The sequence below is a fragment of the Yarrowia lipolytica genome, chromosome 1F (genome assembly GCF_001761485.1).
Source record: "Yarrowia lipolytica chromosome 1F, complete sequence".
Classification (NCBI taxonomy): Eukaryota; Fungi; Ascomycota; class Dipodascomycetes; order Dipodascales; genus Yarrowia; species Yarrowia lipolytica.
The window spans coordinates 688,802-703,322 of record NC_090775.1 but is presented as its reverse complement, the minus strand read 5'-3'; the positions used below and the strand labels follow the sequence as shown (position 1 = coordinate 703,322).

Genomic DNA, 14,521 nt, shown 5'->3' with positions numbered 1-14,521 from the left:
GACGCAATGAACAGGGGCAGGACCAAGAAAAACCCCTTGGGCCAAGAAAGGGTAACTTGCATGCGATGAGATGAGCCAAGGAGATTTGGGTAGCGCAGAAGAGAAGAAAAGAGAAGAGAACACGGCAAAAGGGCTCTACTGCCCGCACGCCATCCGTCGGTGTCACTAGAAGCGGTCAATTAACTAACACCCTCTTCCGCACTCTGTTGATCACTTTATTGTCTCTCCACTTTTGAAAGCAGATGGGTGGATTAAGCTTCCAAAAAAAGGAAACAAGGTTTTGGCCTCGAAACGTGGAACTTTAAAATGCAACTGATTTACAGACCAGACAAGGACCGTATAATTTGGGTCGCTGGCGGATGGTGAAAATGGCCAAATTCAAATTTCCTCGGAATGAGCGCGATGAAACAGGTCACGTGATGGAGGGGCATGTCGGAGGGGGGCAGGTAGGGGAGGCAGGGCAGGTAGGGGAGGTAGGGGTTTGGTTTCAATACCTTTAAGCTCGGAAAAAACCAATTTGGGGGATCCCCGGATCTTCACATGGACGATCATCCTGGTGGGGAAGACTGTATGATGTATGCACCAGGCACAAGATGCGGAGTACAGGTACGAGAAGACTGCAAAGATGGACACGGGGGGACCGTAATTGGCCGCCGGTGCGTTTGAACAGGAAATGTTACGTCAGACACACTGTCAGACAGTCAGCGGAGACTATTGGGTTCGTGGAGGGGGACACTTGTGTGAATGGAATAAGATCCGGGCTATTGTCGTCGGGTTTGTATTGTGGACAAGATTTCAGTGTGTTTTGTCTTATTGGAATGTCCTTTTCGAGCGTTTGAGACCTTCTTACCGGCTACTTTTTCTTGTACAACGGGGCTTTTTCAGTTGTCTGTTTCAGCTTGAAATTCAGCTTGAAATTCAGTGTGAAATTCAGTGTGAAATCCAGTGTGAAATCCAGGGTGTCTCTGTTGTCTATTCACCCTCAAAATAACTCGTGCAAGTGCCATGTTCCAGGTTGGCAAGTCCAAGACACAGATGGAGAACACGAAAGTGACGCAGACAGATGGGGTAGGAGGAGCAGTGGTCGGACACGAGTGTGAGTGCGGGCACAATATCGATTCGGGACTGCAAAGTCGTCGGCCTGACTCAAGTCGTCGGCGTAACTCCAATACTTGTAACCCAAGGCACTCCAGTCGGACACTCAAATTGCTCAAAGCGGACCATTAAGCGACAGACAAGGCTCGACAGGCTAAAATGCACTCTAGTCTGCTCGTACTCGTACCCAAATTGGCTCCAAAGCCGTCAGCTTTCTTTCACCCACCGTCTGAAACAAGTGAGACTGCGGGCGGGGAGGTCGAAACCAGTCCCGAATGGACTTTGCCAGATGAGCGAGCCGCCACTTCCAGACGGTCGACACTCCCAAAGTTCCCAATACAGACGGTCGATAGACCCCCAGTCGTCTGTTTCAGCTCCCTCCCACCAACTAAACCCCTTGGCCATATATCTACACCGCGCAGTGCAACCCAATTGTAAAACCGTTGACTCAAACTAACGGCCAAGTCCGTGGTACCTTGTTTGCCACTGTGCCTGACAGTATCGGACGCCAGCGGTTGGGAAATGGGTGGTTGAGTCGTCCGTGTGAAGAGCGTACTCTTGTACGTGATTCCTTTGACGTTGGACCGAAGACTCGACCAACACTGGCGACCCAAAACCTGTCTCCAAGACTCCTGACACACTTTTGAAAACCGCCGTACAAACATTGACGCAAGGTGGGGCTATAGCAAGGTGGGGCGTCTCGATTGCGACTGTGCGACCCTGCAACCGCTGTCTACCCATGTCCTCACAGCCCAGGTGAGACTGTTTCACAGTCATACAGCAGATTAGTAATCGGTCACCGGACCAAACTGCCAAGTACGACGTCAACTACCCGTACATCTGACTCTGGCTTCGAGTAGACCTTTCAGGGCCGTCCGACGGGTTCTTCGACATTACATCAAGGTTGAGTGATAATCGCACAACTCTGAAATTGCAGTCTGTAGCTGTCTCAGGTGTAGATATCGGGCTAGAGGCGTTAAGGGCTTGAGACTATTGATATTGTAACTCATTTGGGCGTCTTAGAGGCATTTTTGGCAGAGCCATGGCAGACTCGTTCCTCGAGTCAAGTAATATCAAACTAAAGTGTGAAAAGTCAAGTAAAGCCAAGTAAAGTCAAGTAATTGGGGATTTGAGATTGAGGATTTTGAGAAAGTCGCTCTATAATAGTTCACGGACATGTACTGTGGCTCGTTTATTAGCATCAATTTTGCTCGATAATTTCAATGCTGCTTAGTCCGTGCAGACGCCAACATTGAGAGAGCTGGAGACGTCGGATGCTGTGGACCGAGACGGCCATTAGTCATACAAAAGAACTACCTGCCGAGGCGACATCGACTAGAAAGAGGTGAACCAGGGGCTATTAATGGTCGAAAAAGTCGAATTCCAAGTGTCTGTGTTGATACCGACTCTCCCCAGCATTCTGTATGGGTTCTAACCCAGGCAACACCAAGAGCTACAGTAGATAAGGAATCGGCGGCATCTTCATCAGGATAGCTCCAAATTTTGAAAGGAGAAGTCATGTGTAAAATTAGTCAATTAAATATATATGAGTCAGAACAGTCGAGCACAATGGCCCTCAGTGTTCCGTAGACCCAGTAAGTACAGTCGTATCAACGGTAGGTCACCGGAGTGTCTAGACCGGTATTGGGCAAACACACTGACTGGTACTGCGACCAACCAGTTTCACCCTACTTTGTGTAGGCCACCTCCAATCCATTCTGCCATCCATAACCCTTCAGAAAGTAGTCATTAGGATGCTGGACCACCTCCTCCACCTTGAGACCCGGATGAGTTAGCTCCAGAACCCGGGTACATGCTCCATGATAGTTGGTGTTCTTCACCTGGTCGGTGATCTTGTTCAGTTCCATGCGGTCCTCAATTCCCATATTCTTGAGCCGTCCAACCAACTCTTCAGGACGCAAAGACCGATAAGGACAGCCGTGAACCAGCTCGGAGTTGGCTGGGGGATTGTTGGCAATGATACTCTTGCAGTCCTTTGGCGCATAATTCTTGCCCGAACCCTTGAGACCGTAGTTATGCAGAATGTTGTATTGGTACTCCTTGTTGAACTTGTCGTCCGTCACCTTGAATGCCTCTCTCCAAAACTGAAGAGCCTCATCGACAGAGAAGCCCAGACCTTTGATAAACAGTCCATACTGGAACCGACCATCGTGCTTGAGATGGTTCTTCTGTCGAAGAGTTGTGTGCAACTGAGACATGCACAGAGGCATGTGCTTGACGACAGAGTCAATGTTGGAGGGTCCAATTTTGCCATCCAGAGCCTCATTCTTCTGGAACGTCTCGGTCACGCCAAACTGCGCAAGATGGTCCAAAATCGGCATCAGGCGAGTCGACTCATCCAGCCGAGAAAGCAACATGGCCGCAGTCTCCATGGCAACAGCCAAACGGCTCTCAAACTCGTTTACAACCAGATTCTGCTGCAACGAAGCAGGAACATAGACTTTGCCAGCCCGCAAAAACACCCGACGAGAATCAACCAGATCGGCCACCTTCTGCCAGTCAACCTTGACGTAGTCACGCGACGCAATGTCGGCCTTGTCACGTGACACCGTCTCCAGATACGGCCGCAGATCTTCGAATTCGTCCACGTCGACCTTTTCCCACTCAAAGTCCAGCGAGTTGACAAACGAGTCTCTCTCGCCGCCCTCCTCCAAACTCAGTCTGTACCGAAACAGCAGCTTTTCGCGCTCCACAAACTCCTTGCGCAGCTCTGGAGTGCGGCAGTATACCAGCCGCAGAATGAAATGCGAGTAGTGGTCCTTTTGCCGCTGCTTTTGTGTCACTTCGTCAGAGACGTTTCGGCTTGAGCCCAGGGGTAGGTACTTCTCCAGCGTCGGCTTCAGGCCCGAATCGAGGTCTTTCAGCCCTGTCTTTCCGCTCAGTTGCAGCTGTTGCAGCTTCGTCAGCACCCGGAGCCGGTCAATGGCCCATTCTTCGAACGCCTCCAGCGAAATGCCCAGGTTGGGCGGAGTGTTGTAGAAGGACATTCGGCTGGGGTAAATGATTTCTGCAGGCATCGACGACGGAGCCACGCCCCAATTCTTCCGTTCGGTCGCTCGTCGTTTGCTTCGGAACATTATGCGACGACTTGTGTGCTGTGTGTTGAGGAGGAGGAAATGTGAGAGACGTGACGTGATGGAACCAAATGTACTTTAAGGGAAGACGCGTTTTTTAAGCTTTCATCACGGGTGGTAGAGATACGGGTTTGAAATGCGGGAAAGCATCTCAAATAAGGTTTGCACAACATAATAGTGTTCCTCCAAAGTTTCCCTACAAAATGGTATATCCAGGATATCTCTACGACGCTTACTCAGCAATATAACAGCAACCTCCAACTCAACCAAGGAGAGAGTCGCGTCAAAACTTTTTTTCTTTCTTTTAATAATTGCGCGTCAAGCCAAATCAAGTGGCTGGATAGAGTATCATCAAATTAGTCACGTCACGTGACGAGAGCCACTCACGTGATTGTCGGGTTTGTGGATTTTAAAAATATTTTTTAGTTGAGAAATGCTAATTTAGTTGGAATTAGTTGGTGGATCAAGTAACTTTTGAGGGAGAGTGAAAAAAAAAGACTGAAAAAAAAAGAAGAAAAAAAAAACAAACGAAAAATGGTTCCTAAAAGACGAGAATTTGAAAGTGGGATTGAAAAAGCTCAATTAATTCCTTCAAAACTTTCTAACGAGTGGAAAATGTCTTCTGACCAATGTTTAGGTGGTTGTCTGTCAAACTAATATGATATGTTACTTGTACATACTGTGCTGTACATATATGATAGGACTGTGGAAGACTATGGGAGATTAATAGGAGAAAGCTGTATATTAATCGAAAGAGAGAAGTAGGAGGACTCCAATGGCATAGTCCAAGCGTTCCCAGGATTAGTGGTTATTGGACTGGAAACAATTATGTCGGTTAGGAGGTCCTGCAGCAACATGTCAGTAGAAGACATACAAAGAAAGCTGTAGAAATGTGTTGCATGGCAATGTCTGGTTTGTACGTACTGAAATGACAGCTAATTTGCTACCGTTTCTCACTTTGAGGGCTTTTACTGTGAGACAAGTGGGGCACTCTACATGTTAGAAACAGAGTCAACTTTTCTGGTTCTAGTAGTTGTTTTTGCATTGAGATATGCACTAAATGGTATCATTTTGAAGCTCCCTGATCAGATTGTAATGATTTCAAGTCCAGGGTTAAATATGTCAACTTTTTGCCGAGTCCTACAGACTTTCCCTCGGAACATGCACCCGTCAGTCCTTACAGAATGCATCGTCGGCTCGATGCATACTCTCAGACTAATGCTGGGGCGACGGGGTGCAGAGATATTGGTTTGACAATGTATTTGTGTAACGAGAAGCGGATGTCTCAATTGATGATGAGCAGCGACAATGAAAGCAGACAATGACAATGAACAATGAACGCTAGGGGTTGTATCAGACAGGACGGCCAGGGTGGGCAATGGTGGGGCGCAAGAACGTGAATGTTACCAGGTGGAGTTGGAGGGATTTACAGAGTCTAGAAAATGCTCAATTGGGTCTGGGAAACAACCTGAACCGCCGTACAGCGAACAATAGTTGCTCAAAACGAAGTATATAAGTGGGGGGAAATAGTTGAAGAATTAGTTAAGAAAGTGTCGTAGGGGGAAACGCGGGTCGCGGTAGAAGGGATGTTGTAGACACGATATTTCTACTTTTTTTCTTTCAATGTAGAAAGTGGCTGGGGATGAACAAATTTGTCAACTGCGTATACCTATTCCGTCATTATAGACATATTTATGTTGGAAGGGATGTGGCATTTTGTTTACAATTTAGTTGGAAAAAAGGTGGCATTTGTTGACAATGTAGTTGACTTTCTGGATGAGATCAACATATGGGCTCTTCTGGAAAAAATCAATGGAGATGACATTGTATGGGATAATTTGGCCACACCAAAAGACATGTAAAATTGCATATATGGCAAACCAAACAGTCTGATTCTTCTCGTCTTTCCGTTCGGAACATCTAAGCCCTGATGTAAGCAGTGGTTATGGGTGCCCTGAATCACGATACATTCAGATGCACCTCTACAAGTCAACGTGGAGTGGTCAAATAAAGCAATAAATACCACCAAGCGACTCCTCATGACCAGTTTACAGTACCACTGAAAGAGTACGATACACTGAAAGCGTGGCTTGACTATGTCGATAAGGACTCCATAAGGCGACACCAGGGCAGTGGACAACGAGCAACTTCCTTTGAAAGGGCTCAGTCGTTCTGAATCCAATTCGCTTTTCCTTATCCCAGTGGATTTCTCTGGCGGTTTTGAATCCCCGAAGTCCCTCAATCACTCACGATTCACTCACAGCTCTCATTGACTATATAAATTACTCCCAGTCGTCATCACTCTCCTCCTCCTTGGCTTGCTTGGGCTCGACCTTGGCTTGCTTGGACTCTGCTTTGTTGGGCTCTGCCTTGTTGGGCTCAGACTTGTTGGTGCTGGCCTTGTCCAAAGTCACATCCGAGGCCACTCTAGAAACCACATCGTATGAGCCGTCGTTTTCGGTGTTCTCCGTCTTGGTCTCCTCGTCCGACTCGTCCCAGTCAAACTCCTTTTCCGTCTCGCCTCCAGCCTGGCTCAACACCTTCTTTCGCTGCTCTTCTCCAGCCACAATTCCCTGGTACATGTAGTAGTATCGGGTCCAGAAGGAGTTGTAGTCAATGGACTCGGGCACCAGCTTCTCCATGAGCGTCCGCAGAGCAGGATGGGCCTCCAAATCAGCGGCAATCTGGTCGGTCTGGGAGTTGATGTCGAAATCCTTCTTGAACGACTCATATCCTGTATCTACTGGCTGCAAAAACACCTCGTCAGAAGTATGTAGAGAATGCAACTGGGCATCAAACCGGGTCGAAAACACCTGCTGTCTCACTTCCTCGGGCGCATTGAACAGCAACGTATCTGTGGTGGAGTCGCCAGAGTCGCCCTCCTCCACACGAATGGTCTCCCGCATCAGAGCCTGGAAATTCGACCCGATTTTCGAAAAGTAGGCAGCGCCGGCATCTTCAACCTTCTCGAGATCCTTGTCAAGATTGTCAATGTACAGCTGGGCCTTGGTCGAAAGAAGAGAAAGGAGATCCCGGGAACTGTCCACAGGTTCAGCCGTCTCCCCCGTCGTCTCCCCCGCCGCCGCTTCCGTGCTCTTCTCCTCAGAAGACTCTGCCGCCTTTGCCTCGGCCCTCTTCTTAGCAAGCTCGCCAACCTCAAACTTGACCGCCTCAAAATCCTTGCCAACCTCCTCGAGAATCACAGAACTCTGCTTACTAATAGACGACCACAGCCCGCCCATCCACGACGACGTCTTTGTGTACGCCTGGGCCACCTGCTCCTCCAGCTTCTCGGCCGCCTCATTGATTTCCTGCTGTTGTTCCTTGTTGATTTCGTCCGCAGAGAGCTCCTTGGATTCGGGTTTGGCTGACTCGGGTTTGGTTGACTCGGGACCCTCAGAAGCCGTCGCGGGAGCCGACTCCAATTCGGACCGGTCAATGGTCCCCAAATCGCCCTCAACACACACGTCGTTCTTATCCGTGGGTGACATGTCGCTGGTATGGTATCAACAGCAGTGGTAATTAGACATGGCTATCTGGGATGATAGGGTTAGGGTATTAAAGGTGGGGGCGGAGGAGGAGGAGGAAGGGGAGCAGGAGAGAGCAAAGGTAGATGTTGCGCACAAGATTCTAGAAAAAGAGTGGGTCGGGCGTATTTGTGGTCACATGACGAGGAGCTGGGGACTTTTTCCCGTGGGAATTGGGAGGTTTTGGAGGGTTTTCGCAGCTGGCTTATTCATCCATGGTTGTAGATCATTTATTAGTCAGTCAGTCTAATTAAATATTCCTCTGTTAAGGTTGATACAGGTGGTACCGCCTACTTGTAATGGGAGAAACAGTAATAAGGGCATTAATTAATCTAGAGTATATCAGATAGTGAGCTTCTGTATATAAAAATGATCTCACGAGTCTTCCGGATTGAATGGTATCAATATCGTCTGACTTTCATCAGCTCAGCAAGAGATGGACATACAAATTCACTATCTCTAGCAAAAATTGTCCTAAATCTTTTTTGAAACTTGCAGAGTATTATTCGCACCAATCCAAATCCATTGCACCTACTATTCATCTTTAAATACAACTGCCGAACCAACTATCAGCCCATATCTCCAACCACCTACAAACCTTAATTCCAAACCCGCGAACATAATTGAAATACTGTACTCCAGTGAACAGCTCAGCTTGACACCAACACACAGCCGCAGCGACTCATAATGTCGAAATACGCGTCATTGCCCGATCTGGTGAGTGGATCACGTGATTCTTGGATGGTCTGGGGCGCGTTCCCACGTTATTTGAACCCCAGTGACCGGGAACACAACAAAGATGCTAACATCAGGATACAGCACCAGACGTCTACGAGACGCCCGATGTCGCCGACAACTACGAGGTGAGTAGGAGAGGGAGAAGGAATGCTGAATTGACTGACTGGGGGATCTTGGCTTGGATTGATGGAGATTTGATGAAGACGTGTGGTATCATAGAATCAAGTCACGTGACTGGATTTTGAGGGGGACCGGTGGATTCAGGCGGCGATGGGGGATGGAATGGTGGTATTTTTGATCGATTCTGAGATATTCTGGTGGAGTTGTAGGGGTTGGTCTGATCCTGTGGGTGGGATTTTGACACGAGTTTGGAGTTGCGACTAATGTGCTCTTCCTCAACTTGTGCCATTTTCAGGTGCGCCATTGTCTATTGAATTTGACCAGATTATTTCAGCACACTTCACTGATTACAGAGATATCCCCCAATCTATGGCAACTCTTGGTCCATTTTTACCCACCTTCATTTTCCGATATTCCAATTTTGCCCTCAACTCGATCAAGATCAATCGAACTACGTAACCGAGACAACTACGAGATTCCCCTATGTCTTGCGTGCTAGAAAGTATCCCCGATATGATGCTAATTCGCGGTTTCTCTTCCAACTAACACAGGCGGAACCAGCATCTCCCCCTAACGAGAACATTGACACATCGAGCACCAACACCGCTGAAGCCGCCAGAAAATTCGCAGGTTCTGATTTCGACAACTCACTAACTAATTACTCGAGTCGTATTGACCGGCAACAGGTGTCGTTTTCCAGCGGAGTGGCCGGCGAGACACGCGACGAGAAGTTGGCACGCATCAAACTGGAGCTCCAGGAGCTCGCTGAGTCAGCAGTAAATGACAAGGAAGACGTCGACACTCTTCACGTGTTGCTGGAGGGACTTGAGGTTAAGAGGAAGGAGTTGCCTCTATTGGAGGTGAAGGGTGATGTAAGCAGTTCGAGGACAAGTGCATCTACTGACACATCACGTCATGTGGCCACCTCCAGTCATACCCTCTCCAAATTGGTCAGTTTGGAGAGCCGTCTCTCAGCCGTGGAATCTTCTCTCTACGACCCAAACAGTCCTGAATCGACGTCCGTGCCTCTAGCTCCGGCCATTCGAGACCTCATGCTCAAATTGTCGCTTCTCACGTCTTCTCCACAGACTCTGCAAGCTCAGCAGACGCGAATTCAAAATGTGAAGAAAGGAGGAAATGTGAGAGTCGAGTCACGTGCCGAATCACGGGGAGGGGAGTCACGTCTGGAGTCACGTGTCGAGAGCCGCATGGAGAGCCGCATGGAGTCCCACGACGACTCTCATCCGGGTTTGCAAAACGTCGACATTGTCTATTCCCATTTGTCCACTATCACCTATCTGAGTCACGTGGTTCCAAGGCTTGTTTTGAGACTGAAGACGCTGCGACAAGTGCATAATCTGGCTTCTCAGTCGGTGGGAACTCTAGCTACTGTAAATCAGCAGATTCAGGAGTTGGAGGGGGCGGTGAAAAAGTGGACAGAGGTGTTGGAGAGGGTGGAGCAACAAATCAGCAGCGAGCGTTAGGTGTGGAGTGTCACGAGAGCAGCAAGATTTGAGTACGGATCATGGCGTGAGCAGTGAGTTTCGCTTGTTTTCATGGAAAAAGTTACCGAGGAAGATTTCTGCCACTTCATGGTTTGATATTGAGACTTGCTGGGGCGCTCACGGTCATAATTCATAACTTGTCTCATACACTCTCTTCTTGGCTCACGAACAGATGAGACAGAAAACTTCAAGGAGGCATGTTTGGCTGGGGTCCTGGGTCACGTGACTAGTTTTCTTTTAACAACACGTGACTACTAGTCCATACATCACGTGACCATCTCCTTATATAGCCCAGATGAGTCTCTATCTAGATTGTGACCGAGCTACTGTACATACTGCCAAATGGCCCAGGATGTTAATGACTTCGTCTACAGAGTCGAATTTTCAGCTCCGACTAACCCGTACAGAAAAAAATTTGAATCTCTAGGGCAACATTGACGTTCCTTGATGTAGAACTTTTCCCTCTTAACTAATATCGTTCTAATTTCTTAACTAAAGCTCCAGCAAAAGTTGTAAAGTCAGTCTCCTAATCGTCGAATCTCTGACATGTTTGTAAGACAGATGAGATCAAGTTTGAAATGTGCTCGACTTTCTCCTTGTGGACGTCTATATCCTTCCAGAGTACGCCGGTCTCGCTGACAAAGTGAGTCGTCTAAATGGCCAAAAATGGAGTACCACAACTAACTACGACTTAGGACCTTTCTAAACCACCTGACAACCAACAAAGCCACCACAGTCAATCCCAGTAGCAGCCAGACACTTACTCCTCCCGTCCCATTCCCTTCTCCGAGTCAATTGTTAATGTTTCTCCACTCGGACTGGGGATAATGGAGACAATTTTCTTCCTTGTCCAGATGCAGGCCCTCGACGAAGTTCAAAATCAGACTCTGATCTCCGGCCCCATCGGCAGACGACTCCCACCACATTCCTCCGCCCAGATTCTTCTGTCGCACGTACTCCGACTTGAGCTTGACGACATTCACGTCATCATAAGTCACGAGAGTCTTTGTATCTTTGTTGTAAAGGTACGACGCCTTGCACTGGTCGTCGAAATGGGCCTCGAAACCCGGCCGAGGAAGCTTCTTATAGTCCCAGACTCCGCGTTCCCAGCTACCCTCCTCCTGGGTACCTTCTCCCACAGAAGTGTACGGCTTATTGAGGCCGTCAGTGCCGGCAAAAGATCTTCCGTAGATAGGCATTCCTAGAATCAGCTTCTCAGAAGCCACTCCATTCTGAACATAGTAGTTCATAATCTGATCGACGCTGATTTCTCCTCCATAAAGATTACTCTGGTGGCCCGATTGCGGTGACCAAGACCCAGCGAAATCGTACGCCATAATGTTCCAGAAGGACAGAAACTGGTCCATTTCAGCAATCTTGAGATGCTTGGCATACCAGACGGAGCCCGGAGCAGCAATAGACAGCCCAAACGTGTGTCGATCAAGTCCCGTCTTGAGAGCTACACTGTCGAGCTCGAGACGCACCGCACGAAGCAACTCCACGTACTGCTGGGCCTTTTCGTCCGTGTCGGCGTACTCCCAATCGAGATCGATGCCGTCGAGACCGAGATTGATCACGTGCTGAGCTGCTGACTCGGCAAATCGTTTCCGTTTGGTCTCGTCCTTGGCCATCTCGGCAAAGTTTCCGGCAAACGAGTATCCTCCGATGGAGAGGAAAAGTTTGAGCTGTCGGTGCTGTCGTTTGAGCAGGTTGAACTGGTAAAAGCAGCCGTGGAGCTGCTTTTCTGAGTCGTCGGTCCATTTGTCGTTTTCAAACACAATTTGCTCATCGGCCCATTTGTCTGACAGTTGCACTTCGCCCGTGAGAGGATCGCAGTTGGCAAAGGCGTAGATGATGTGGGTGGTTGACGAGCACGGGATTTCCCATGGCAGGTGTTTTCGTGCGTAGATTGACCAGCTGGGTTAGAAAATGTAGGTCAATGAGTTGTAAGGGGGGATGGCACCACCTTCTGAAGAAATCCGTTGGTCTGAACATTCAGAAGAAGAGGTGGTAGCAGTCTGTGACCTCAGTCATGGCGAGGTGTGTATGAAGAGTAGATCCAGCGATCAGAACAGTCTAGAGCAGCTCTTTGATATGGCAGAAGGCAGATGGACCAGGAGGCTGATATAGAAACAAGATAGTGAAAAAAGGAACCAAAAAAAGGAGACTGTTGAAGACAGGCAAACTATGGGAAACAACAGGCAAAACATTTGGTGGCGTAACAAGTTCATCACTTTGATCTTCACCAAGACAATTCTTGTCAAACAACAAAATCAGGAAAGATCGTAAGGGCATATCTTGCTCAATCTTACATTGTCTGTCTCGCTGCCACTCTCATCCATATCACAATCACCTCTCAAGTCACATGATCCCAGTTACCCATTCATTAAAAGCCCCAATGGTCCACAATTGTCATTACCCCAATGATCCACAATTGTCGTTACCCCAACGGTCCACAATCGTCGTTAGACCACTGTAAAATCCAGTAGCACTCGAACTGTCCTGGTGCAACATAGAATCAATCCACTGGACCAATTGACTCGAAAAAAGTCCATAATAGCTGCTATACTGACCCAAAACCGTTCCTAGACTGTTTCTAGACTGTTTCTGAACCACCCCAGAGCCATCTCAACCACTCTAAATCTCCTATTATCGCAACACCCCCATAGCCCCCACATCTGCCCCAAACCCCCATTTTGCCACCAATTCGGACCGCGTTTCTTCCCTTCACCTCCTCCAGCCCCATTAACAAGCCTCAGTCGGTGCAATACTCACTTGCAAAAGTAAATGACGTTTTTCATGGCGTGGTGTTGATGTGGACAAGTCAAGATAGGAGTGCCATGTGTATGCTAACGGATACAACTTTATCGGGAGATTGGACTCAACAACAGAGGGTTAGGGAAGCCGAAATCGAGCCGTTAAAGCCGAAATCCGGGCAATATGTCCCCGAAAAATCGATCCCCCTTACTGGCTTGCCTTCATTTCTCGTCAATCCCGTGATATTATGCTCCCCACTGGCCCCCTGAAAACAATCCATTGTTTCAATGTCCCCCGCCAAAGTTTAAAATTCTATATTTGGAAACAGGTAAACATCCTCCAAAAAGTCCAAAAATACCCCAAAAGAGATTACTGTAAACAGACTCAATGCGTGTCATGTGATTCAACAGACATGTAATGTTTTGATTACATAATCAATGGCTGACCTAAGCAAAATGCTAAGTAATCCCGAGGTTGATTCCTGATAAATTAAAGTTTGCGGATTTAGCTCAGTTGGGAGAGCGCCAGACTGAAGTCATTCTTCAGTCCAAATTCGTCATCTGGAGGTCCTGTGTTCGATCCACAGAATTCGCATCTTTTTATACCCATTTTTAATATTTTTCCCCCTTGAATTAATAATCGGAGTTGTCTAGACCCGGTGAAAGCAGAGGAATATCAAAGAGATGTGATGATTGTTGTCAGAACTGATCATGTTTTGCCGGCGTATGCCTTAGCGATAAAGTCGGTTTTTTTTTTTTTTTTTTTTTTTTTTAATTTTTAATTTAATTAATTTTTTTTAGCTCATTTTTTTTCTCCAAATGCAAACGTTATCGAATACAACACTACGTCACCAATGTTACCTATCTGTAGGAGGATAAATACCCCAGCGGTGCGCACCCTCTTTGCTTCCGGGTCTCTACACTGGCGCAAAATGACCGTTTCTGTGATCCAGGACCTGCTGGCGTCGCCCTCTGTGTCTCAACGCGACAAGGATATTCTGGCCATTCCCGAAGCCCAGACCCACTGGCAGTCGTGGGCCGATCTTCAGCACGTGATCAGACACAATGAGCTGCACCGGTTGTCGCGGTCGGCGTCGCAATTGGCCGACTACATTCTGTGGAAGCGCGATATCGAGTCCAAGTACTCGGGAGGAGTCATGGAGTACATTTTGGTGGACAAGTTGGGGTGGACTTCGAGCCTGGAGAAGCGGCCCGTGGCGTACAGCGATGAGCTGTTTGGCGACCCACGTGACGTGCGGATTCTGTTGAACGACTTTCCCTACGCCATGGAGAAGGGTCTGGTCCACGTGGTGGTGTGGTCACGAGCCAAGATCCCCAAGGAGGGCGACAACGGCGACATCACCACCGAGTCTCGTGACAAGCTGGAGCGGTTTGTGCACGACACGTTTGTGCGGGGTCTGGGAATGACGGGCGACTCTGTCTTATGGTTCAAGAACTGGGCTGCTCTTCAGAGCATTCCTTTGGTGGAGCATTTTCATGTTTTGTTGAGAAATCCGGACATGGACAAGTTGAGCAAGTTGACCCAGTAGCGCTGATGTGCAGATTGACACGATGCTGGACGATTGAAGATTGACTGTGTCACTTTACACGATACAGGACTCATAGAGACATATACTAACATAGATAATTCGATAGAGTGATTAGCGGTGGCGGTGGAGTACACT

At 48.1% G+C, this 14,521-nt stretch overlaps 5 protein-coding genes and 1 non-coding gene across 6 annotated transcripts; 3 read left to right on the top strand and 3 right to left on the bottom strand.

Annotated features, from left to right (window-relative positions):
• Positions 1-2,783: 2,783 nt before the first annotated feature.
• YALI1_F06991g (uncharacterized protein) lies at positions 2,784-4,193 on the bottom strand (the record flags this gene model as incomplete). Its single annotated transcript, XM_504997.3, has 1 exon — positions 2,784-4,193. One exon carries the CDS (start codon positions 4,191-4,193, stop codon positions 2,784-2,786), a length of 1,410 nt encoding a protein of 469 aa, XP_504997.1.
• A 2,279-nt stretch (positions 4,194-6,472) lies between these two features.
• YALI1_F06956g (uncharacterized protein) lies at positions 6,473-7,681 on the bottom strand (the record flags this gene model as incomplete). Its single annotated transcript, XM_504996.3, has 1 exon — positions 6,473-7,681. The coding sequence occupies one exon, from the start codon at positions 7,679-7,681 to the stop codon at positions 6,473-6,475; it is 1,209 nt and encodes a 402-aa protein (XP_504996.3).
• A 723-nt stretch (positions 7,682-8,404) lies between these two features.
• Positions 8,405-10,059, top strand: YALI1_F06941g (uncharacterized protein; the record flags this gene model as incomplete). Its single annotated transcript, XM_002143068.1, has 3 exons — positions 8,405-8,434; positions 8,530-8,580; positions 9,127-10,059. The coding sequence occupies 3 exons, from the start codon at positions 8,405-8,407 to the stop codon at positions 10,057-10,059; spliced, it is 1,014 nt and encodes a 337-aa protein (XP_002143104.1).
• Positions 10,060-10,871: 812 nt separating this feature from the next.
• On the bottom strand, positions 10,872-12,881 carry YALI1_F06904g (uncharacterized protein; the record flags this gene model as incomplete). The annotated part of the gene is made up of 2 exons (XM_504995.3): positions 10,872-11,997; positions 12,856-12,881. The coding sequence occupies 2 exons, from the start codon at positions 12,879-12,881 to the stop codon at positions 10,872-10,874; spliced, it is 1,152 nt and encodes a 383-aa protein (XP_504995.1).
• A 454-nt stretch (positions 12,882-13,335) lies between these two features.
• On the top strand, positions 13,336-13,431 carry YALI1_F06899r. Its single transcript has one exon. It is a non-coding gene; the product is annotated as a tRNA-Phe (tRNA).
• A 259-nt stretch (positions 13,432-13,690) lies between these two features.
• Positions 13,691-14,386, top strand: YALI1_F06896g (uncharacterized protein; the record flags this gene model as incomplete). Its single annotated transcript, XM_504994.3, has 1 exon — positions 13,691-14,386. The coding sequence occupies one exon, from the start codon at positions 13,691-13,693 to the stop codon at positions 14,384-14,386; it is 696 nt and encodes a 231-aa protein (XP_504994.3).
• Between the last annotated feature and the right edge of the window lie 135 nt (positions 14,387-14,521).